This window comes from Typopeltis vanoorti, chromosome 15 (assembly GCF_054136105.1).
Source record: "Typopeltis vanoorti isolate ZY-2024b chromosome 15, IOZ_Tvanoo_1.0, whole genome shotgun sequence".
Classification (NCBI taxonomy): Eukaryota; Metazoa; Arthropoda; class Arachnida; order Uropygi; family Thelyphonidae; genus Typopeltis; species Typopeltis vanoorti.
This window is the reverse complement of record NC_143563.1, coordinates 15,866,827-15,890,809: the sequence shown is the minus strand read 5'-3', so window position 1 is coordinate 15,890,809 and position 23,983 is coordinate 15,866,827. Positions and strand designations below refer to the sequence as shown.

General features: G+C 36.2%; 1 protein-coding gene across 2 annotated transcripts in view; it reads left to right on the top strand.

Annotated features, from left to right (window-relative positions):
- The window catches only part of LOC150098417 (WD repeat-containing protein 47-like), a 218,361-nt gene that overhangs the window by 164,716 nt on the left and 29,662 nt on the right, over positions 1-23,983 (top strand). For both annotated transcript variants that reach the window (XM_090404658.1, XM_090404657.1), the window contains one exon: positions 8,102-8,320. In XM_090404658.1, coding sequence (XP_090260784.1) covers positions 8,102-8,320 — 219 coding nt within the window. The remainder of the gene's footprint in view (positions 1-8,101; positions 8,321-23,983) is intronic.

Below are 23,983 nucleotides of genomic sequence, written 5' to 3'. Positions count from 1 at the left end.
ACTGTCATTTGAACAATGACATTTAGTAATGTTAGGGGACTTCTAGTCGTGGCCCACTTTGTCCCAAGTGGGCCATGGCTAGAAGTTCTACCAAGGTACATTTTTCTGCCTTATAAGCATACTTTTTCCTAATTGGAAGAATACCTGCTAGACATCTAGGTGGTAGATTACTTTCTTCATCAGGTGAAACACCACCACCATCCTGCTTATTGAATGCTGAAGTGGTTGTGGTCAGGTTTCATTTCCAGAGTAGTCCAGGTTCTCCTCCCAACTCTGCACACATGCATTGTGGATGATACCTCCTTCATAGGTATATTCAACATATTGTAATTAACTAGGCAGCGATCACTTCCTTCAGGAGTGCAATAGCAAAGTGTTTCTGCATGCCAGCCAGTAAACAGTATATGGTCCGAACTTGATGATAATGCTTCAAAGAGATTTCCCAACCAGCTGATAAATAATCTTGCTGACACTTACTTTACCAGACCATGCCTGCAGGCATGGTCTGGTAAAGTAAGTGTCAGCAAGATTATTTATCTATCAGTCCATGCATTGAGGCCATGCATGGACTGGAATCTATTCATTTTCATCTCTAAAAGTCATTTCCAGAAGTCTTGCACCTCACTGCATGTCCCTGCTCTGTGGAACATTGCCTGTCATACAAGATATCATAATAAATGGCACCGTATTTCAAAAATCTTCAAAAACCAACAAAGAAATATCAAATACAATAAATACCACCACCACTTGCATGTGGCATGCATCAAACTGATCTGTTTTGATCAGATTTTCATACATGCAAGTACCGTACATCCACCACAGCCACAATTTTTCCTCATCCTAACTACTTTCTGTCTAAATCCTTCTATAAGAAGGAACAGAATATGCATATTTGTCAGATCCAACATTCTAAAGAGTACCACGCTTTGAATTTCCTTTGTATGATCCTCTCTGCCTATAAATTTCCTTGCCACACTTTCCTGCTTTCATTTGCTGTCTTCACTGATTCCCATTGCATACTGACTTCTTTGGTTACTATTCTCTGAAGGTTGTTTTCTACACTGTAATACATACAGAGAGTACATCTTAAAAGATTTCAATGTTCACAAATCAAACTGGCTTCTCTTCTCTAATTTTACAGATCCAACTGGAAGGCAAGCCAAATTATTTTGCTGTCAGTAATGATCTGAGACAAATTGTTTGCCTGCTACCAGAATACTGGATAATCTTGATCATTCTATCAACATACTGATTTTTTCTGAACCTCCCTCTATCCAGATATACTATAAATGTTAGCTGTCTTTTTCTTAGCAACTTTGATCATAACCTTGTCCATGGTTTCTTATCTCTGAATCAACCAATCTAAGCATCATCTCCTTTGACACTATACAAGTTGGAATGACCATGTTCCGATTACTGTTTCTGTTTTCTCAATCTGAGCACATCTATGACTGTAATAACTTGCTAAATGCCTCATTCCCCACCCCCACACAAAGTTCCTGGCCACTATCAAGCCTTTCCCCAGTAAGTGTGCCAAAGCAGTTCAAAATTTACATCTTTTAAATGTTCTAATCAAGCACCATTTTTTCTCTCAGCTTACGCTCAGCATACAAATCCAAATCTGACTTTGAAAGGGCCAAATGCAGAACACTTGCTTCCTACTTAACAGCAATCAATTCATCACTAAGACTGATAGGTGCAACTTATACCCCTCTCTCTTTCACATCCTGATGGTGCATTAGTAACATCACCAAAAGATAAAGTTAACCTCTTGCCACTTTCAGTCATCTCTCTGTCTTATGTGTAGACAACAAAAGAAAATTATCTTTCATCATATCACGAACAGCTCACTGCATCCTCTGATCTTTCACCAGAAAAATCCTCAATTTAGATAATAATAAGTCTCCTTGTCCAAATGGTATCTCTTCAGTTGTGCTAAAACTTGTGCCCCAAAATAGACACTCATTCTGTATTGAGAGAGAAAAGAGAGAGAGAGAGAGAGAGAGATTATATCGTCTATTGTCTTGTAGATGATATAATCTATTCAAGCTGCTCTACTTATATGGTACCTACCAAACAGCATTGGAAGTAAGCCTTTATTTATCCAGCCTATCTCTAAAAAGAGACAGGCTGGATAAATCATCCCATTGTCCTCACCTCAGCCCTCTTGAAAATAATTATATGGATTTTGCCACTTTTATTCCACTGTAGATCTCATAGCCAACCTTATCTATCCTTTGACAAAAGCCATGAAAAAAAGTTTGGAGAAACTCCATCTCTCTCAACAAATATTCAAGGCCTTTAATCAGACCTGGCATAATGACTTTCTTACCATTCTGCCATTGTCCAGTCTCCATCCTGCCCTTTGCTATTGGGTTGCCAGTTTCATTTCTAGAGAAATCTAGATGATAGATGATTTCTATCATCAGATTTCTCTGTCGGTACCAGGGTGTACTTCGGATCTCTGCTTTCACAACACTTTCTCTTCTCATTAATCTTAAAATCCTCTGTGGTTTTGCTGATGATGGACACCGATCTTTTCAATGTTCTCCATTGGAATATAGATAACTTAGTGAATTTCAGGGCTGCCAAAGACAGTCCTGTCCTATTTCTCAGAAAAATCTTTCTTCACTTTCCCTTGCTTTTAAAAATATTCTGATCTCCGGTCAAGATTAACTTTTTCCTTCTTGGGTTGACTTTCACAGTCTAGCATAACCCAGAAGAAACTAACACTGTATAAATCACAGAATGCATATTTGGGGTTATGTACAAAAACCTTTAAGAATGCTTAATGCTGTGCAAAAGAGGGCAGTTAGTTTAAGAGATGACTTCTCTATCACAGACCACTAATCACTTCCTCATGGACATTTTGTTATTTCTTCAAATTAAACTTGCAAAGAAATCATATTCTTGTTCAATCCTTTATTCAAGTATATAAGCAAGCAAAGTTTGCATACTTTGCAAACATCTAGGCTACTTGTGTATAGAGACTGATGACTTTGCATCAGTTGCCCTAGTATCCCATAATGCAAAACACACATTCCTTTTAGAATGGAAGAGTCACTATATTCTTTTTTCTCGTTATGTCTTTTCATAGGTGACGATAGTCTTCCAAACTGGCCACCACCATTTATCTACTTTCCTGTAAACTTGTAAGAAGATGTCTTGTGATACCAAGCATACTAAATTGTGTTGTTCTTAATTTTTCAATTTCCTTTACATTTAGTGTTCATGTTTCACAGCCATATGCCAATATAAGAAAAATACATGGTTAAATTGGTTTTTGAATATTAATTGTAATTTTCCAAATGCTTTCCATCCAAACATCATGCGTCTTTTAATTTTATCTATGATATTTTGTTCCATTGATATCTCTATGCTATACTTGTTTCATTTCATCATTACTGATTTTTATTATTTCTGGTTGAGCATAACTTGGATCTTCTTTAGTTTTATCTTTAGGCCATCTCTTTTGCTAGCAATTCAGAGTTTGTGGGTACGAGTCTGTAATTCATGGACAATTGAAGTAAAGGTAACTGTGACATCTGCAAAGTGTAAATTACTTAAATATCTTCCATTTATCTTCTAGGCATGCTATGAATAATTTTGGAAATATTGTGTCACCCTGTCTTATACCTCTCTGTATTTCCACAGTAGAGATGCTTCCATTGAAATGAATTGCTGCTGTTGTATTGGCGTATGGTATGATTTGATGGTCCTGATGTATGGCTCCTCTGCTTGTTGGTTTCGTAATGCTTTGAGTATTGCACATATTTTTACTGAATCAAAGCCTTTCTCATAATCAATAAAACGAAGACATAATGGTAACTGATATTCGTTACACCGTTCAATAATCTGTTGTACAACTTGATATATGGTCTATTGTACTAAAGTCACTTCGAAAGCCTGCCTGTTCTTTTAGTTGTGCTAGGTCTAGAGGTGTACCAAGCTTATGAACCAAGACTTTTGTAAACCACTGATAGTAGACTGATGGGTCAGTAGTTTATCAAGTTTTTACTTCACCTTTTTTATGTATTAGAAAATTAGGATAGCCTTCTTCCATGTTCTTGGTACATCAATTTTCTTCAGACATAAGGTAAATAATTTTGCTAGGATTTTGTAGATCATTTCCCTACCTTTTTTTAGAAGTTCAGCTAGAACTCCATCCTCATCTGCAACTTTTCCATTTTGCAACTTTGGATGCTCATAACTTCTTCTGGTAGAATCTGCAGCACTTCAGTTATTTTGTAGTTGTCTTCTTCTTCATCATTTAGTGCATCATCCTGATATAATACTGAATAAAATTCTGCAATTCTTTTTTGCTGTAGCATATCTATTTCTGGTTATGGTCTCATCTTGTAGTTTGACTGCAACAGTCTGTTTATTGCTGTTCATCAATTGCTGTTTGGCTTTTTTTGAGACTACAGTTGTTTTTAATTGTTTATTTTATGAATTTTCAATTGAATTTTCTTATTTCTTCCCTGATACGTTTTCTGATTGTTTTGCACAATTCAGTGTATTCAGTTTTATTCTGTAGGTTATTTGCTTGATTCATTTCTCTTTGTTTCTTCAGACATTTTGTCTTGTTTCTATTCTGTGTTACCGACTATTTCGAGTGAGCATTGTAAAAGGTATTGGGTAATAATGTCATTACTTTCTGATGGATCAGCACCGTCATCAATAATAAGATTTTTAAATCTGTTGTTTAGTTCGTGTTGGAATATATCTTTTTTTAATATTGAGTTTGTGTACATCTATGTTTTGCTTTGATCTTTGAAACATTTTTCTTCTTTCTTTTTTGGCAGTTTATTTCAATCTTACTGCCACCATACAATCATACAATGGTCACTTCTTCCATTGTTGAAGGTGTTTATAACAGAACGGTCCTGAAAGATGTTTTTCTTATTGCTGAGGATAAAGTCAATTTCACTAGTTTTCCCATTTGGACTTTTCCATGTCCACTTCCTATGTGTTGTTTTCTTGAAAAAAGAATTCATGATGTACACATTTTCTTTTTCTGCAAATTCTATTAGTCTTGCTCCTCTATCATCTCTCATGCCATATCCAAAATTTCCCACTGAGCTTTCATCTGATCGTTGTATACCAATTCTAGCATTAAAGTCTTCCATTACAATTCTGAAATTATGTTTTTCTTTAGACTATTACACTTTTTTTATAATCTTTGTCAAGTAGCTTTATTTTATCCTCCTACATGTTTTGCCAATCTTTTTCTATTGGCATCCTCAGGGAATACAAACTAGTAAGCTAAAATGAAGGTTACAGATTAGGTTATAACTGATAGTTCTAATTCATACAAAAAATTGGTATTGTGCGTGACAATGTGCGTGTCTTGTTAACGTGATTTATTCGTTATGGCTCATTACGTAATTGTTATGAAAGTTCATTTCTTTGATGTTTAATGATCTGATAAAAGTTTTCCAAATTTCTGGTAAAATTAGACCTTGATTCACGGGCGACTGTAGCTGCTTCTTTAAAGGTTCTTGAATGGTAGTTATAAAACAAAATTCAAAGATTATAAAAAAAGTTTAATAGTCTTATGAATAATTGTCAAGAAAAAAATTCAACATATGTTTTTCTTTATTGCAAAGTTGGGATACATCATGATAGACGTCTTCAATTTCTTCATCAGTATGACTTATTGTTGGTGCATAGACTTGGATGATCTTAAGAGTGTATCTTTTTGAGATTTGAACAATAATACTTGCTATTTTATCAGATATACTGTCATATTTTCTTATGTTTTTCTTCAATTTTTTGTTAATCATGAATCCAACTTAACTGATTCTTTCTTTATCTTGGCCTCTATAATACAATATGGCTCTGTTTTTTAATTGAAAAACTTCTTCGCCATTACATCTATATATGTGTGTATATACTGCAATATATGTGGAGTTGTAATACTAAAGTTTTGGTCTCGAGCCATTTGTGTGATATGCTGAATATTTTCATGACTGTCTTGAAAAATCTGTTGGAGAACCAAGGTATTTTTACTGATCTGGAATTTTGGGTGGGGCGAGTTATAATTATTTCTGTTATTCTATTATGCAAAATGTGAGTTTGCTAACCCTTTCCATAGCTTGATTTCAGAAGTGAGTGATGAATGATAGAAGGTCAACTTGGATTGAGACTGGCAACCATGTTATTGGTCATTAATTAGCCATTGGTGGTGTAGAAGTTTGCTGTTGATGACCTTTGCCATATTTTTTGAGAGAAGAGAACTGAGAGCAGTTGGATGGTAGTTTTGTCGGCTGACTTTTATCTAAGAAGGCATTTGGATTGCGAGTACTGAAGCAATAGTCATACCATGGGGAAGAAGGAAGAGTAGAAGTTGCAGAGTCCCATTTGGCATGCTTGTAATTCCTGAAAATCACTAGGTATATGTAGAAGCTGATTAAGTTACAGTTAAAATTACCATCTTCAAAATGTTTGGCAAATTAATGCAGCTCTTAAATCGAGCTTTCAGAAGTGCTTAATTGCTGATACTAATTCCAAAAATAGTCTCTCAGACTTGTAGTTTCCTTTCATTTAATCCTGCATTAAAGGATGTCCAACATGTCGTCTGCCAATCCTCCTTGTCACACCGATAGTAACATGTTTCTGATGCTCTTCAAGGTGAACATCAGTAGTTCATGCCTGTCCATGATGCACTAAATTATAAGAACAAAATACTTTATACATTTCAGAATGTGTCAAAGGATGGAATTTGTCCTTAGAAGAATGCTTAAGGGTTGCTAGTTTGACATGTGATTTAAAACAGTGTGAACATTGTATTTATTTAACAATTCGTCAGCTTTTTCAGACATTTTTGAAGAAGTTGGCATCTACAATTAATGCAATCTTGACAAATATGATTCATTCATTTCTAAAATATTTCAGGGATTGTCATTTTAAAACCATCTTCATCTCAATGTACTGTCCGACCACAGATGCGAGACCCTTCAACACTTCTATGTAACATTTCATTTGAATTTTGATAATATTTAGCATTCAGTTATGTTTTAACCTGATACTTTAGCTCGTTTCTGTATTATGCTGTTTTTGTTGCTTTTTGTGTGCCCAGACTAACAGTAAAGTTCGTGAAACTAGTAGGCTATATCTCTGACCAATTAAACCCAGTTTATATGTTTACGTGTATAATATTCAGTGGTCAAAAATAGCATTATCAGTTGTAAATTGTGTTAATTAAAATAACTTTATAGCAAAAAATTTAAATGAAGAAATGTTAAATTAGCATGCATAAGTGATGCGTTATGTCTTTCAATTTACATTCACTTCTTTCAGATAATAATTGTTCACTGATACAGTATTTCATACTCATATATTTGATGCACCAATTTTGCTTTTATCTGAAAGAAATTCACTAGCATCACTTTTTCATTTTTGTGGGCACATCCTAACTAGGAAAACAATTCATCTATTCATAAAATTATAGTGAATCACTAAACATTTGCTTTTAATCATACTGTTCTGCATTTTTAAACAAAATTATATGTTCCAAAACACGCACACATAGGTTTATATATTCATAGAGGCAAACTCTTGACGTGTGACCATAGAATATTTTCTTGCATCTTTTCACTTTGCTACTTTCACTTGGTATATCTAAGATAAGATGAGATGAAAAATTGAAGGTTTATTCTTTCTTTCTAATATGCAATAAAAGTGTGAAAAAATTTGGCAGGGCTTAAAAAATATATTAAGTGGGCATTTTGTACTGTATTTCCAAATATATACTTGTCACTAGCATCACTAATAATCTGTATCAAATTTTACTAGTTTGAGCAGTAAAAAAATATTTTCACTGCCTTAGAATATCAGTCAGGTAAGTGGGTTGGACCAAGATTGCTTTTAATGTATTCTGAAAGAGAAAAAAAATAATGCCAGCAGTACAGTAAGTAGTATCATTGGTAAGCAGATCTGCAAGGCTTTCCACATGTTTGTGTGGAGGGAGCTTTACACAATAAAATCTCTTAATTTGTAGCTAATTTATTCTTTAACTAGTCTTATCTCATTAGATATATACTACATTCATCTACCAATTCATTTTGCCTAAAAGACTTATTTACATTATCGTTATTAGGAAGCCCAGTAGCAGCAGTTTCTGTGGATCCTTCAGGTCGTCTCTTGGTATCTGGCCAAGAAGATGCATCATGTATGTTATATGATATTAGAGGAGGAAGAGTTATCCAGTGTTTTCGCCCTCATACAGCTGATGTCAGAACTATTCGCTTCTCACCTAAAGCTTATTATCTTCTTACAGGCTCTTATGATCACAAAGTGGTCCTGACTGACTTGCAAGGTATGTGGTATGAACTTAAAGCTATTATCATGTTTTACATGTTTCATCACTTATTAGAAGTTTTCATATATGCTAATATTATGATATACAGGGTGTTCGGGATAAATTTGACATATTTATAATTAATTATATTTTTCCGTAAGTTACATGTATTAACACACACTTCTCTTCATTTAAAAGTTTGGACCCTTCTTCATTCATATACAAGATGTCAGAAAGGATGGATAGCTGGAACCCACCTGAATCATGGAAGAGAATAACTTGTATCATGATGATTCGTGCCCGCCATCAAAATAAGGATATTACGACTGCTGCCCAATGCTCTCTGAATACAGTAAAAACAATCAGGCATGAACTAGAGACTTGCAATGGTGACTACGAGGATGTAGCAAGAAGAAAGATCCCTAGCAGACGATCTGATTGCGTTCGTGCAGCAGAATTCCTCGCAAATCTGCAGAACAGGTGTTGAAGAACCCTGGCATTGGAATTCGGGCTTTGTTCGTGGAGTTGCTAACTGTAGTCAAGCCCTGGATAACAAGGGTAGCCAATGGTAGGCCGTATGTATGGCAGCAGGATTCGGCCCCTTGCCACACCTCTGGGAAAAGTCAAAAATGGTTGTCTGAAAATTTCTACGACTTCACCAGTCCAAATGTTTGGCCTCCAAACTCCCCAGACCTTAACCCCATGGATTATTTTGTATGGGGCGCAGTTGAAAAAGACACCAATCGCACTTCCAGTAATACAAAAGCCCAGTTAATGGATAAAATTAAAACAGTTTTTGCGGCCCTTCCCAGGGAGACTGTAGCATCAGCTTGTTCGAGGTTCCGAAGCAGAATTGAAGCTGTGATCGATGCTAATGGTGGTTATTTTGAGTAAATCTTGTTGATAGTATTGTAATTAACTCTGCCTGTAATGTTTTTTTGTCAATTCATTAAATTTAATAGATACAAAGAAGATTTTCTTTTTCCTTACGAAACTGTCAAATTTATCCCGAACACCCTGTATATCGTTATTGGTGTAATTGCATATATTACCCAGGAGAGTACAGATCAGATTATTATGAATTGTTTTGCCAGGATTCTCTTGCGATTCAGAATGCTTGCCTGTTTGGTCAAATTCTGTTCTCCAACCAATAAGCTTTGAGTTTGAACCTGCCATGTTCATGGATGTTTGTGATTGTCTGTAGGTGTGAGATGAATTTCATCATCTAGTGTGAGACCACCACCTCACTTATTGAGTATCTGAAGTGGATTGAAAAAATTCTATGTTTGATCTGTAAAGTGGGATTTCTAAACTGTGTAACAAAATAAATTAAAATACAAAAATATATATAACTATTAAAAAAAGGCCGGGAGGGAGGAGATCCTTAGCCTGGCAATTACTAATATACTATACATTAAAATTAAAACATTGGTTATTCTTTCACAATTTATAACAGCATACAAATTTTAGACCACAAATAATTATCTTAATATGGAGATTAGAAAATTAACACATATTTAACACATTCACTGTCACGCTCCTTGGGCATAGTTTGTTACCGCACGCCAAGCACTTTCACTTCTACAAGTGAAAGTGCTTGGTAGGTCAGTACGAGTTATCTCATAGCTCGCTTATCAGACAGAATTTTGTTTCATACGGCAACTATGAGTAATCTCGTGTCACTCCCCACCTATGTCTTACATGCGCTGACGACTGTGTAATATCATTCAGAGCCAGTGACGTTCAGCATTCAGTTCATTGAGGTTTATTGTGTCTAATCTTACAATTATTTAAAATTATCTAAATAAAAACCTTCAATTATGTCATTCCAAGTTGGCCGAGTGATTAGCATGTCCACTTTTCAGCCAAGAGGCTGCGGATTCGAATCCTGCCCTGGGCATGGATGTTTGTGATTGTCCTACAAACTTTGTGTGGAAAGGGAATCTGCGACCCTGCCACTTATTCTAGCAGAAGACATCATTGCCAAAACCATGTGAGGTACGGCAGTGACCATACGCGTCTACGGACATCAAATGTGAAAAAAAAAAAAAAATTACATCATGGCCAGTAAAAGAAAACTTACTGATGAAGAATTAGAAGCTTACGCTAATATGAGTGATGATGAATGGAATGAATTATTTGGTTCTGATTCCAAAGATGATTATAATTCTACAGACGACTCTAGCGATGACTCAGATGATGATATATCGTATATAAATATATATGTTAAAAAAACTTAAAAAAAATTGTGTTATTTGCATTAATAAATACACAGTTTACGCAACAATACCTCTTATAATATACTATACTTTTGCTGAAATTATTTTCCTTCTACCAATCCCCCAAACGTGCTCTCCGTTTTATTCACAAGCCAAGGGTCCAAATTAATGTGCTTATATTATGGGTTAACTTGTGCTTGGCATAGGAGGTTGGTAATCGACATACGAGTATATTCGTAGTTGGCTTGTGAGACTCATATATCAACTATGAGTATACTCGTAGTTGGCAGTGAACTTGTGAAAAACTGAAATTACCCCACGTAGCTAATAAATAATTTTATCTAAACAGTGAAACTTGTCTAACCAGTCCCATAATCAAAGAAAACTTTCCAGCACAAAAAAAAAAAAAAAAAATCATTAAACTGCCATATATCCAGAATATTCAAGCATATCATCTTGAATATTCTGAATATTCAAGCATATAGGTCTTTTTCTTGCCAACCTGGCAGAGAACACTTGTTTTGCTAATCTGTCCTCTCCCATTCTGTTTAAGTGACCATACCACCTGAGATTAGCTCTGCTAACACATTGCTGGATGCTAACAGTGTCAAGTTCTTTCCTAATATCCTCGTTTTTAATATGATATTGCCATTGATGCCATCTGTTCATGCCCCTGATCTTTCTCAGTACTCTCAAATCTGTGGTCTCTAGTCTTTGGTCAAGTTTTTACTTCCAACCCAGCTCTCAGATCCATAAGTTAAAACTGGTTTGAACACCGTCTTGTATACAGCTAATTTACTTTTTTGAATAATTTCTCTCTTATTCCATATAAATTTATTCAGTTGACTTCCTACCATACGAGCTTTGTTGATCCTGTTGTCTATTTCTATATTTAATTTACCATCTTCACTAAAAATCGTGCCTGAATAGGTGAAATGTTTTGCTTATTCTATAGGTTCCCCATTCACAATGCAGTTGATATTTTCAATGCTTCTGCCTGTCTTTGTCTTGTTATTGCTGACTTTCATACCATATCTATTACAACAGTTATTCAGTTTAGTCAGGGAATCTTGCAGACTTGTAGCGGATTTATTTAGAAGTATAATGTTATGATGTTGTAGTAGTTAATAGTTGATATTTACTTAAAATGGTTTAACTCCTTTACTTAACCATCTCTTGAATAATGTGTCTGTCTTTGTCTTACTATTATATACTTCAGCCCCTCAGATTATCACGTGCACGAGTTTGGTCTACAAAGAGATTGTCTCAAGGTTAAGCCAACTCCTTAGTAACAAAGCTTCTGAAGTTAACTTCTCTTAAGGTTCTGGGAAAATTTATTTTGTTCTGCTGCACCACCCAGAACCCTTAGATTGGAAAAACTTCTCAGTCAAGAAGTGAACTTTCAGATATGCATGTGGTTAATCTATTCTATTTCTATACTAAGTTAACAATTATCAGTACCTTCTATAATCAACCATGTTTACAGTCATGGTCTTAATTAACAATTACCTCCCACTTAGATCCGAATAATTTATGAGTGGTGCATCGGATTCTTAGACACAGGCAACCAAATTAATAAGAGCAAAAGGTTTATTTAACATAATGATCATCATACAGAATGAAGAACTTTCAATTATCACTGTACTACTAGATTACAAAGTAAAATTAAAATCAATATACATCACACAGTAATTAATACTACAAAAACATTGTTCGAAGATTCAAAGCTCACATTCTTAGATTATAAAACCAATAATGACTTTTAGGTGTTAATCAAGCTGTCTGGATTAGACATCTCTACAGCTCTTAAACATAGCTAGCAATCAACACAAGTCCAATTATAATACATAGCACATATTGCTCACCGACTACAATTAAAATATCACAGTTCTTTCTCAAAACTTTATGAAGGTATAAGATTCTTAAGTTACAATTACCTTCATCTCTCACGTTACTTGATTAAAGGTTTACTATACCGAACTCTAGGATTCCTAATGCTTGTCCTTTCGATTCTTGGATTCCTTTCCTTCCAAACATTTTCTTCCCTCTATGTTAAGGCTAAAATTCTTGTCAGCTTAGGTTGGTCCTCATGGAGTCTGCATACTGATCATCTATGCCTAGAATATTATTAGCACGAGGCGATTCTGCATCCATAAGACATGCTACCTGGCCACTATCTTTTCCAGGAGTTGCCTGTTGCTTCGAGAATCTACTATTCGTTATTGTAGGGCTTGGAATCCGCGATCCCTCTAATCACGACCCGACACCTCCAACTTCTGCCACCGAGAGAGTGAACAGAGACTCCAGACAAAAAAAAATCCTTCTGTGTGTGTGGGGGGGGGGGGGTTCCAGCCCTTTTATATGAACCCTTTCTGGGACTCCTTGTAACCCTAAATTTTCACCTGACGCGTTATTCCTTTGCACTTGTGGGTCTTGCTTTTTCGTAGCGTCTTTCCCGAACATTTTGGTCGCCACGTGCCGTATGCACGCATGACCGCTTGAGGCAACTTACTAATCCAGTGTCTTGCCCGCATACTTTGACCTTATAATCTCGGTTGGTTATATGCAATTTACACATTAATTCTTTTATATCAATTCTAACAGAAAATATGTATAATAAATTCATTGTCTAATATACAATTTAGTAGGTATTTTACATGGGAATCTTCACAAGTTTTACACTAATTACAGTATCCAATATTTGTCAGGCTATATACAACTTATACTAAAATACAAGCATATCCTTTTCAAGGGTTTTAACTTGTCAAATTATGAATGAAACATTCTTTAGTGAATTGTATTCATTCACAATTTAACATCTCTAATTTTGATATCATATTTAATACTTTTTCTCAAGTATACTTGCATAGATCTTGCCAGGAACACTCAGTAGAGAAATAACTCTGTAAGTCCCGCATTCAGTTTTATTTCCCTTTTTATATATGGGTACTATGAGAGCTCTACTCCAATCATCTCGAATTTGTCCCTTTGTCCAGACCCTCTGAACTATGCAGTGCAGCCACTGTAAGACTTTTATACCTCCATACTGGAGCATTTCTGGTCGAATATCATCTACTCCAGCTGCCTTTCCATATTTCAGACTTTTTCTACTTCAAGTATGGATATGCATTCCTGATTGCATTCCTGGTCTTCCCATGACTTTTGTTTAGCTAGTTTTACACAGTGTTTAGCTTTTTTACATTTGTCTCTGTATTCTCTAAGAGCACAAGCTGACTTATTTCCTAGAAACTTTTGATATGCTTTCTTCTTTTCCTTCACTGCCCGTTTAACTTCCTGTGTCCACCTGAATCAGAGTTCTGATTTTTGTATCCATGCAGACAACCTCACTACACATGCCTCTCTGATTGAATCAATCAATCAATGTTTTCTTCAGAGCTTGCCACTGAATCTCCGAGGTTTGATTCCTGTTCTCAAACTCTTTCATTTTTTCTTTAATAATGTTTGTATATTTCAGTCTACAGTTCATATCTAAGAGCTGCTCAACTTTTATTCGCTTTTTTCTTACATGTTCTTCTTTTCAATATGAAATTCAATTTTATCCTGTTCAAGACTAAATGGTGATCACTTCCAATTTCAAATCCTCTGTACTCTCTTGTGTCTTGCACCAGAGAGAAAACATCACTGTTAACAATAACATGTCAATGAGACTTTTTCTTATTCCTTGCATCTTCTCAATACTAAGGATATCAGAAACAGTAGCCATTAAATGCAACAAAAACTCCATAAACAATAACATAGTCAATGAGACTTTTCTTATTCCTTGTGTCTTCTCTCCATGTGAGTTTGTGCACATTTTTATGTTGGAACATTTACTACTAGTCACAAATTGGCAACTTTCTTAAAACCTCCCAAATTTCCTTGCAAGCACAACTATGATGTCACCTATACAAGTTCCATGATTAGATCATTATGGGCAAGACTACAGTAACACTTCTAGATTGCAATATACCAATTCCAGAGCATTTAAGTAATAAGATGAGAAAAAACCAAATTAAGAACAAAAAAACATTTACTAGGAAACAGAAATCGCAATACATGCCTTTGAACAGAAACACCCACAAATTGATAAATCCATATTAGACATACAGAATAATGAAGTAATGATAAGGATATCAGAAACAATAGCCATTAAATGCAACAAAAACTTCATAAACATCCACTGTCCCTATGTAATCTCACAGTTAGAATCTCAACAAAATGCAAATTACGCCGAAATTCCCATGAATAGAAACAATCTGAAGCTAAAGCCGCATGACATAGACTTCACTTTGCGCATGAGCTCTGAAGACAACACTTACCAAAACTGCTCATAACTCATACCCCAATTTTTATCTTTATCTTCTCCTTTTTGTTTTTTAAATTTTGTAGTTCGTCTTTAATATTTTAGTTTTTAGTCTACATATCTTTATTTTCTCCATCATCATCAAATTCCTGCCATGTACCCTCAAGAGGTGTACAGGATATGATAGTACTACATGAAAAAAATTACATCTTTAGTTTCTGCATTTTTATTTTCTATATATTTTTATCTCTATTTTACTGCTCTTTTTTGAAAAAAAAAGTTCTAATGTATTTATTCAAATAATAGCCCTAAATGGTTATAGTTCATTGTAATGGTTTCAAAATTCAATTATATATATACTTTTATCAATATATTTCTGATGCTATTCCATAAAAAGTTCATCTTGAGGATTCTATAAAGGTATGTCAAAAATTCCTTTTATGTTACTTTTAATTTAATTAGAGTAAAAAAGCCAATGACCTATTACAAGTGGTACTTATGGAAATAGGCAAAATAACCATAAGTATTACGAGGGTGGTCTGAAAAGGTCTCAGCCTAATAATGAAAAAACGAATTTATAATTTCAAAATTATTTTTATTTTTCAACATAATCTCCCTTAAGACTAATACATTTATCCCAGCAATGCTCCAGCGCCATTATCCCATCCCTGTAGTGGTTCTCAGTAAGATCTGCAAAATATCCCTCTACAGCTGCAATTACCGCTTGATTCGAAGAAAAACGCTGACCAGTAAGGAAGAGTTTTAGTTTTGGGAAGAGATAGAAGTCAGAGGGAGCCAAATCTGGGGAATAAGGTGGATGTTCTGACAATTCATAGTGCAGATCCCTTAATTTTCCCACTGGCAAAACACCTTTGTGGGCAGGTGCATTGTCCTGATGAAAGATGATTTTTTTCTTCTGCAAACTGGGTCTTTTTCTCACAAATTTTTTCGTCTAGTCTAGTTAAAAGATCGGAATAATATTCCCTGGTTATTGTTCTACCCTTTTCAAGATAATTAATAACAAAATGCCTTTAGCATCCAAAAACACCGATTCCATGACCTTTTCTGCTGATGAAATTGAATTTGTCTTCTTTGGTGCTGAACAACCAGTTTCTGTCCACTGTTTTGACTGCTGTTTGGATTCTGGTGTGTAATGGTGAATCCAAGTCTCATCCATAGTAATGAATAGACACACAAATTCAGTTTTATTCTTGTTAAAATGCTCCAAGCACTGTTCAGAAATTTTCATCCAAGTGTGATTTTGATCTGCTGTGAGCAAGCATGGCACCCATCTTGTGCAAAGATTTTTCATTTACAATTCTTCGTGCAGAATATATCCTACATGTTCTTTTGAAACCTATAATCTCAGCAATTTCATGCACTTTGACTCACCGGTCATCCAATACTATATCGTGCACTTGATCAGCGATTTCTGCTGTTGTTACACTTTTTGGATGTCCTTCACGTGGATCATCTTCAAGGCTGGTACAGCCACGTTTAAACTCGGCAGCCCATTTCTTAATGGTTGAAAACGAAAGACAAGAGTGCTCATGAACTTTTATGAACTTCAAATGAATTTCTTTTGGTGTTAAACCTTCTTTTACAAAGAATTTTATAACTATATGATACTCAGTTTTATCCATATCAAGGGATACAGACAACACTTTGGCTTCAGACAGCTGTATAAAACAAACTACCTGATAGAATGACTTGCAATTTGACATGGATGCTTTTGGCAGATGTACCAACTTAGAAAAAAAAAAATCTTGCCAATAGTTGCTATCTATGGTGGAGGCTGAGAACTTTTCAGACCACCCTCGTAACATCAATTTAGAGGAATAACATGAAAAATTTCCAGAAATAACATTTATGTGGTTTAATTTTTTGAGTGATTTCTCTCTTATTCCATATAAATGTATTTATCTGACTGTCTGCCATACCACTTTGCTTATTCTGTTGTCTATTTCGTCATTTAATTTTCATGTTCATTAAATAATGCCCAAAATACCTGAAATATTTTTCTGTTCTATTCGTTTTCCATTGAGAATGCAGGTTTTTTCATTGATTTTCATGCCAATTTTTTGTTACAGCAGTTATTTGGCTTAGTTGTTAAATAATCTGGAAAATTTTTACTGTCTTTATTTAGGAGTATAATATCTCTATAAAGAGCTGAGTTGAATATCTTCAATTTTGATATCAGGTTTAATGCCACTCTCCTTCATAACCGGATGTAGTCCTTGTGTTCAGAAATTCTGATATTTGCTGTCCTGCCTGTTTGGCCAAAGTAAGACAGTTTACAACTGCAAGGGAACTGGTATACACCACTACATCCGGTTTCACAAGTACAGCCATTCTGGTCTTGCAGACCATGCTCTGGATACACGCCACAGAATACGGTGGAAGAAAGCTACAGTAATACACTGTAGCAAATACAAATTTGAAAGACTATTTATGGAATCAGCCTCAGCCCTAAGAAATTCTCCAAACCTCAACAAATTTGGTTGTATGCGACTGCCCCAAATTTGGGAGGCTTACATCAGCAGACCTTCAGCCGAACGGCCAAGAACACCTACTTAGCCCGCCAGAGGGCACCATCAGGACTTTTAGAAGAACAATAGCTTCATCTCTTCATTCCCAGTTACTGTATTTGTAGTGCCTACGTGTACGTGCCTTTTTTTGTAAGTTCCTTTAGAAGATGGCAACGCGACGTTGCCGAAATATCGGAAAATATTTATTAAAGTATAATTTAATTTATCCTTAACTACGTTGTTCATTTCCTTAAGTGTTTTAATAATGCATAACCAACGTATAAGCCTGTCTACAAGAATGTTAGAATAATTATAAAAGAAAAAGTTAAGTTAAGGGGATAAAAATCCCTTATTTATAATCTTAACTTATCAACCTCGCCAGAAAAATAGCCATTTGGCTTTTCATCAAAAGAAAAAGTTTTCATTATGCATCAGTTAAAAGTTCAGCCAATGCAATCCATGATCACTTCCAAGAAAAGATGAAATTAATGGAAAAGAATATTAATAGAAGAAATGGAAAAAATTATTGGTAATTTTGATTGAAGACATGCAACAACAAATACTGATAAGTCATGTGCTTATGCTAGAGAAAACCAAAAATGCTATTGCATGCTATAAACTGGTTTACAATTGGGGGGGGGGGGGGGGGGAGCTGCAGCAGTACAGACTGTATATACTAATATCGTTTGTATGTTTTCTTACAATAACACATGCTTTTATATTTATAATCTCAATAGAATGGGAGCCTCTGTAGCCCAGTCGATATAGACGAAGCCCTTTGGTCAGAAAGACCTGGGTTCGATTCCCGTCTATGACGTGAGGAACCTTTAACTGGTCTCTTTCGACTAAAGGTGAGTTAGCCAGGTCTCATACGGAGGTTGAGGGTTTTCACCCAGAAACTGGTTTTTTTGTCCTTCAGAACAGGCAAACCGGCTTGGTGAACATACATGGATTAAAGTCATGAATACTTACAAACAATATGTGGAAGAGATAGGGCCCTCATCACATGTCGTTTCACCCGTAGTTAACCTCCTAGATAGGAGACAGCACATGAATGGGGGATCCAGAATGAACTTTCATTTTCTCAGTTTTATTTTCATAAGCAGAACCTGGCTTTAATTATCCTTTGAATCAAACATATTCGCCCAAAATATATCATGTTTAAGCACCATTTAACTTGCAACTTGTGCAAAAACTTGAACAAATTAACCACATAAATGAGGTATTTACTTTGCTTGATACTTACAAATCCTTGTTAGGTTACCATAATTTTTGACTATTTGCTTTAAAGTAAAAGCTCATCTTAAACAATCCTTATTTAGTCTGAAACTTGTTCTTGTTATCTTCCCAAGTGTTCCTCTTCCACAATTTTTCATATCACTTTTTATAGATGAGTGTTATAGTAGCTAGCTATCCCATTCATCTAGAATTTGACCTTCTGAATTATGCTTTGGGGTGCTTGAGAGTCAAAGCTATATAACTGAGAGGAGACCTCCACATAGCCTTTAAAGGAATGTGGAGAACTAACCAGGACTTCTGACCTAATGTCCAATACTCACCTTCTCGTGTTTTACCCTGTTGGGTATCTACCGGGATACTAAAAAAAAACGAGGATGGGCTAGCAGTTTGGGATTTATCCGACCAAATTCTATTCTTATTGGCTTAAATCACAATATAAAATAATTAAAATGATGGTATAACATGACAGAATTTCCTGCTGGCTGGGGTACATCCAGTTAAACAAGACCCCCCATTGTTTTTGCCAGGGAACCAGGGCAAACAGCAAAAAAGTCAGCTGCTGGAATAAATCCTAAAACGCACCCCCAACTCAACATCACCATGGTTTGAGATCGGTACTATCAACATAAGAAGCCTGAATGGCAAAGAAATAGAGTTAGCTGAGGAAGTGGATAGCACCAGATCAACATAATAGGGATGACTGAAACAAAAAAGACAAAAACATGACAGAATTTGAGATCTTTCTGAGCAATAAATACAAAATGATATGCAAAATAAATAATAAATTCAAGCAATGACAATCATGGAAAAGGAGTGGCTATAGTATTCAACACTAAATATGAGGCTAATCTTCTTGAATGACGGGCAAAATCAAGTAGAGTGATGTGGGCTAATATCAGAATGGGGAACTGGACAATGAGACTTATTTGTACATATGGTCCCACAGAAGGTTCTACTAAGGCAGAAATGGAGGAATTTTTTGAGGCTTTAGAGAAAGCAACTGACACAATGAAAAATGAAAAGTTGGTTCTTGTTGAGGATCTAAATAGAACAAAAATATTTGGGGAAAATTTGAAGAAAAGAGTGCAAAGCTAATAGTAAATACCTGTTGGATTTTTGCTCAGGACATGGACTGGTTATTACTAACACCATGTTCCAACATAAAAATGTGCACAAATTCACATGGAGAGAGGAAGCAAGGAATAAGAAAAATCTCACTGACTATGTTATTGTTGATAGTGATGTTTTTTCCCTGGTGCAGGACACTAGAGTGTAGAGAATTTGAAACTGGAAGTGATCACCATTTAGTCTTGAGAAGAATAAAATTGAATTTCATATTGAAAAGAAAAACATGTATGAAAGTTTTTAAAGCGAATAAAAGTTGAGCAGCTCTTAGATGTGAACTGTAGACTAAAATACGCAAACATTATTCAAGAAAAAAAGGAAAGTTTGAGAATAAGAAGCAAACCTTGGAGATTCGGTGCAAGCATTGAAGAAAACATTGATTGATTCAGCCAGAGAGGCATGTGGTGTGGTTGTCTGCAAGGATAGAAAAATCAGAACTCCATGATGGACACAAGAAGTTAGAGGCAGTGAAAGAAAAGAAGAAAGCATATCAAACATTCCTGGCAAACAAGTGTCTCTTCGAATACAGAGAGAAATGTAAGAAAGCTAAACACTATGTAAACCTAGCTAAACAAAAGTCATGGGAAGACTTTGGTAAGAACATAGAAAATAAATATCAAGAAGGTGGCAAGATATTTTGGAGGTGTTGAAAAAGCTCAGAAATTATTATTATCATCACCCCAAGACCTCATGGAGTCAAAGACTCATCTGGGAGGTCTTTTATCACACATAGCTCATCATACCGTGTTTTAAACACATTCAAACTCTTTGCAGACACCACATTTTCAGGCAAGGCATTCCAATCATTCAGAACTCTGCACGAAAAAAAAACCTGCTTCTCACACCCTCTTTATACAGTTTCCAGGGATGACCTCTGGTTTTCCCCTTATATCCCACTATTCTCTGTAAAACTTCTCCATCATTGATCCTATAACAACCCCTTACCAACTTGTAGGTCTCTATCATATCTCCTCTCTTCCTCCTCTCCACCAGACTGCAAATTACATCTTCTCAATCATACTCGACATTCCAGAGGTCAAAAACTACCTTAGTCAGTCTCCTTTGGACCCTTTCCAACATCTCTTCATCCTTCTGAAAACCCGGTGACGAAATCTGGGCACAATAGTCCATGTATGGCCTAATCAAAGCCTTATACAACAGAACAAGAATCTCCCCACTTCTACACGTCAGTGTCCTCCGCATCATTCCTCGAAGCCTTTGTGTTGTCTTCACAGTTTTGGCGATGTGTTCCCTAAACCTCAGATCCTTATCCACTAGACCCCAGATCTCTTATTTTCTCTACCTCCAACAATATATTCTCACCAAGCATAAATTCTGCATCCCATCTTTGTTTTCGAAATTTTAAAACCTTACATTTTGCAACATTGAACTCACATCCCCATTTCCGTGCCCAATCACTCAATCTATTCAAGTCTTCCTGTAAGGCCACAACATCTTCATTACACTTCATGGTTCGTCCTAACTTTGCATCATCTGCAAACAACTGAATATCTCCATCCAAATCTTCACCTATATCATTAATATACAAGTTAAACAGTAATGGACCTAAAACAGACCCCTGAGGCACTCCACTAGTGACTTTCCTTTTCCTGGATATCGCTCCCTCCATACACAACTTGTTGATACCTATCAGATAGCCAGTCTCCAATCCAATGCACCAATCTAATATCCAACCCCACCTGCTCTAGTTTGACTGTCAACCTATCATGAGGTACTCTATCAAAAGCCTTTGTGAAATCCAAGTATATTACTGTGTATCCTTTTCCTCTGTCCAAGGAAGAAGTCACTTTATTGTAAGTAGATTACTAAAACAGACCTCCCTTTAGCAAATCCATGCTGTCCATCAAAGATAATACCATTGTTATCAACCCAACTCTGAATCCTAGTTCTCACAAGCTTCTCCAACAACTTAACCACAACACTTGACACATAGATAGGCCTATAGTTTGATTCTTGAGTTCGATCACCTCCTTTATGAAGTGGCACAATCTTGCCCTCCTTCCACTTCTTAGGAACTTGACCAAATGCAAGACTCATATTAAAAAAATATGTCAAGACCGGTGTCAACCCCCTGGCACATTCTTTGAGAATACGTGGTGATATATTATCAAGTCCCACAGCCTTATTAACATCTAGTTTACTCAACTTCCCGCACACCTCTTGCTCACCTACAGTCAGTCTCTTCTCCCCATCATCAACTGCTCTCAATCTCTCCATGAAGTCACATTCACAAGATTGAAAGATCTTTATGAACTGCTCATTAAGTATCTCCACCACACATTCTGCATCAGCTGTCTTTATACCATTTTCTCCAATCAATGTCATCCTTCCATAATTATTCTTTCTTTTGCTGGCTACATATCGAAAGAACTCCTTAGGATTATTTTTGACTTCATTAGCCAACTGCTGTTCATACCTCTCTTTAGCTACCCTCACCAACCAAGTCACCCTCCTTGCTTGGTCTTTGTAGACCTCACGGAATTGGTTATTTCCACTTCTCTTATGCTGCCTCCACAATGTCCTTTTTCTCTGTATCGCATGCTTAATCTCTTTATTCATCCTTCTCACATCCACCTTATTTAACCTTCTCACCCTTGGAATACATTTAGACATTGCATCTACTAAACAGTTTTTGAAAATTCCCCAAGCTGCATTGATCTCTTTTCCAGCTAACTCCTCATTCCACGCTACACCCACAAGCTGTCTCCTGGGCTCTTCATAATCACCCACCCCCCCTTTTAGTTCCACATATACCCTTTTCTCACAGAGGCCCTCGCACTTCTGGCAACTACCCAGGTAATCACCTCATGGTCACTCTCACCAATTGTGGATGATTTGACACCTCATTTATAATTACATCCTCTGATGAGATGACCAAATCCAAGACCCTCAATCCTCATGTGCCCTCTGTTACATACTGTCTGAGGTAGTTATCCCTCAAAAACTCAAGAAACTCATTTTCTTTACTTCCAGTTGCTATCTCATCATTCCAGTCTATATTGCCATAATTAAAATCACCCATAATGATCACCCTTTTCTTATTTACTTGGCTAATTTGATTGTACATTTCATTATCACCACCATCCACATTACCTGATCTATAACAACATCCCACCAAGTATTTGATTCTATTCACCTCTATCTCACACCATGCTGCCTCAAAACCACTGGCACTATTTCCCTCTTGCATCTCTACTTTATATGGACATAACTCTTTCTCTATCATCAATAGCATTCCCCCTCCTTTTTACCCCTTCTGTCCTCACGAAACACATCATACCCTTCCATAGCATTCCCCCTCCTTTTTACCCCTTCTGTCCTCACGAAACACATCATACCCTTCCATCTCTATTGCTGTCAGGATGTCATCCTCTTCCAACCATGTCTCACTTATTCCGACAATCTTTGGATGAACAGACACAATTAGTGCAACCATTTCATCTGCCTTGTTTCTTATACTTCTAGCATTTGTATATAAACACAACAGCTCATTTCTTGATCTACAGCTAGTTCCACTGATACCACTCACTCGATATGATCTCTCCATGCTTGACTGGGGCCATTTCCCTTTCTGCTTCTTCATTTTAAAACCTTTTCAATTCCAACTGTTTCCTCTTGATCCCTAGTCATCCCATTCCTTTCCTGCCTACACATGCTCACCTCCTCTTGGAGCATCCACCTTTCTCATGCTGTGTACCCCTGTCCACCCTGAGTCTCCCCGTTTCCCTGCTCCTCTTGCACATCCATTCTCTCATTTTCTATACTCATACCACTCACTTGCCCATTCATAACCACCTCTTCAATCTCTCCCGTCTTACTCTCCCGCTCTTCCACATCACTTCCCACTCGATATGATTCATTCTCTCTATTCACTTCTCTACCTTCCAGCAGGCAGTCTCTCCAAGCGACTCACACCATAACCACTCAAATGCAGTCCATCGCTCCCATACAGCTCACTTTGTCCCTCAAAATCATTCCACATGTTAACAAACTGTACTCCCATCTCCTCACACGTTTCAGCCAGCATATCATTCATAATCCTTGCTCTCCGCCTCATTTCGCCACAGTCATACCTAGGCAAAACGCTAACTACCCTTCCTGTCACACTATTCTCTTTTATCCTTCTAAGCAGATTTCTATATACATTCTGACACACTCTTTGTACCCTCTCAAATCATTCGTACCTATTAATGCTATTAACTCTTTTGCTCGCTCCTGCCCCAATCACTCTACTCATTTTAACGCC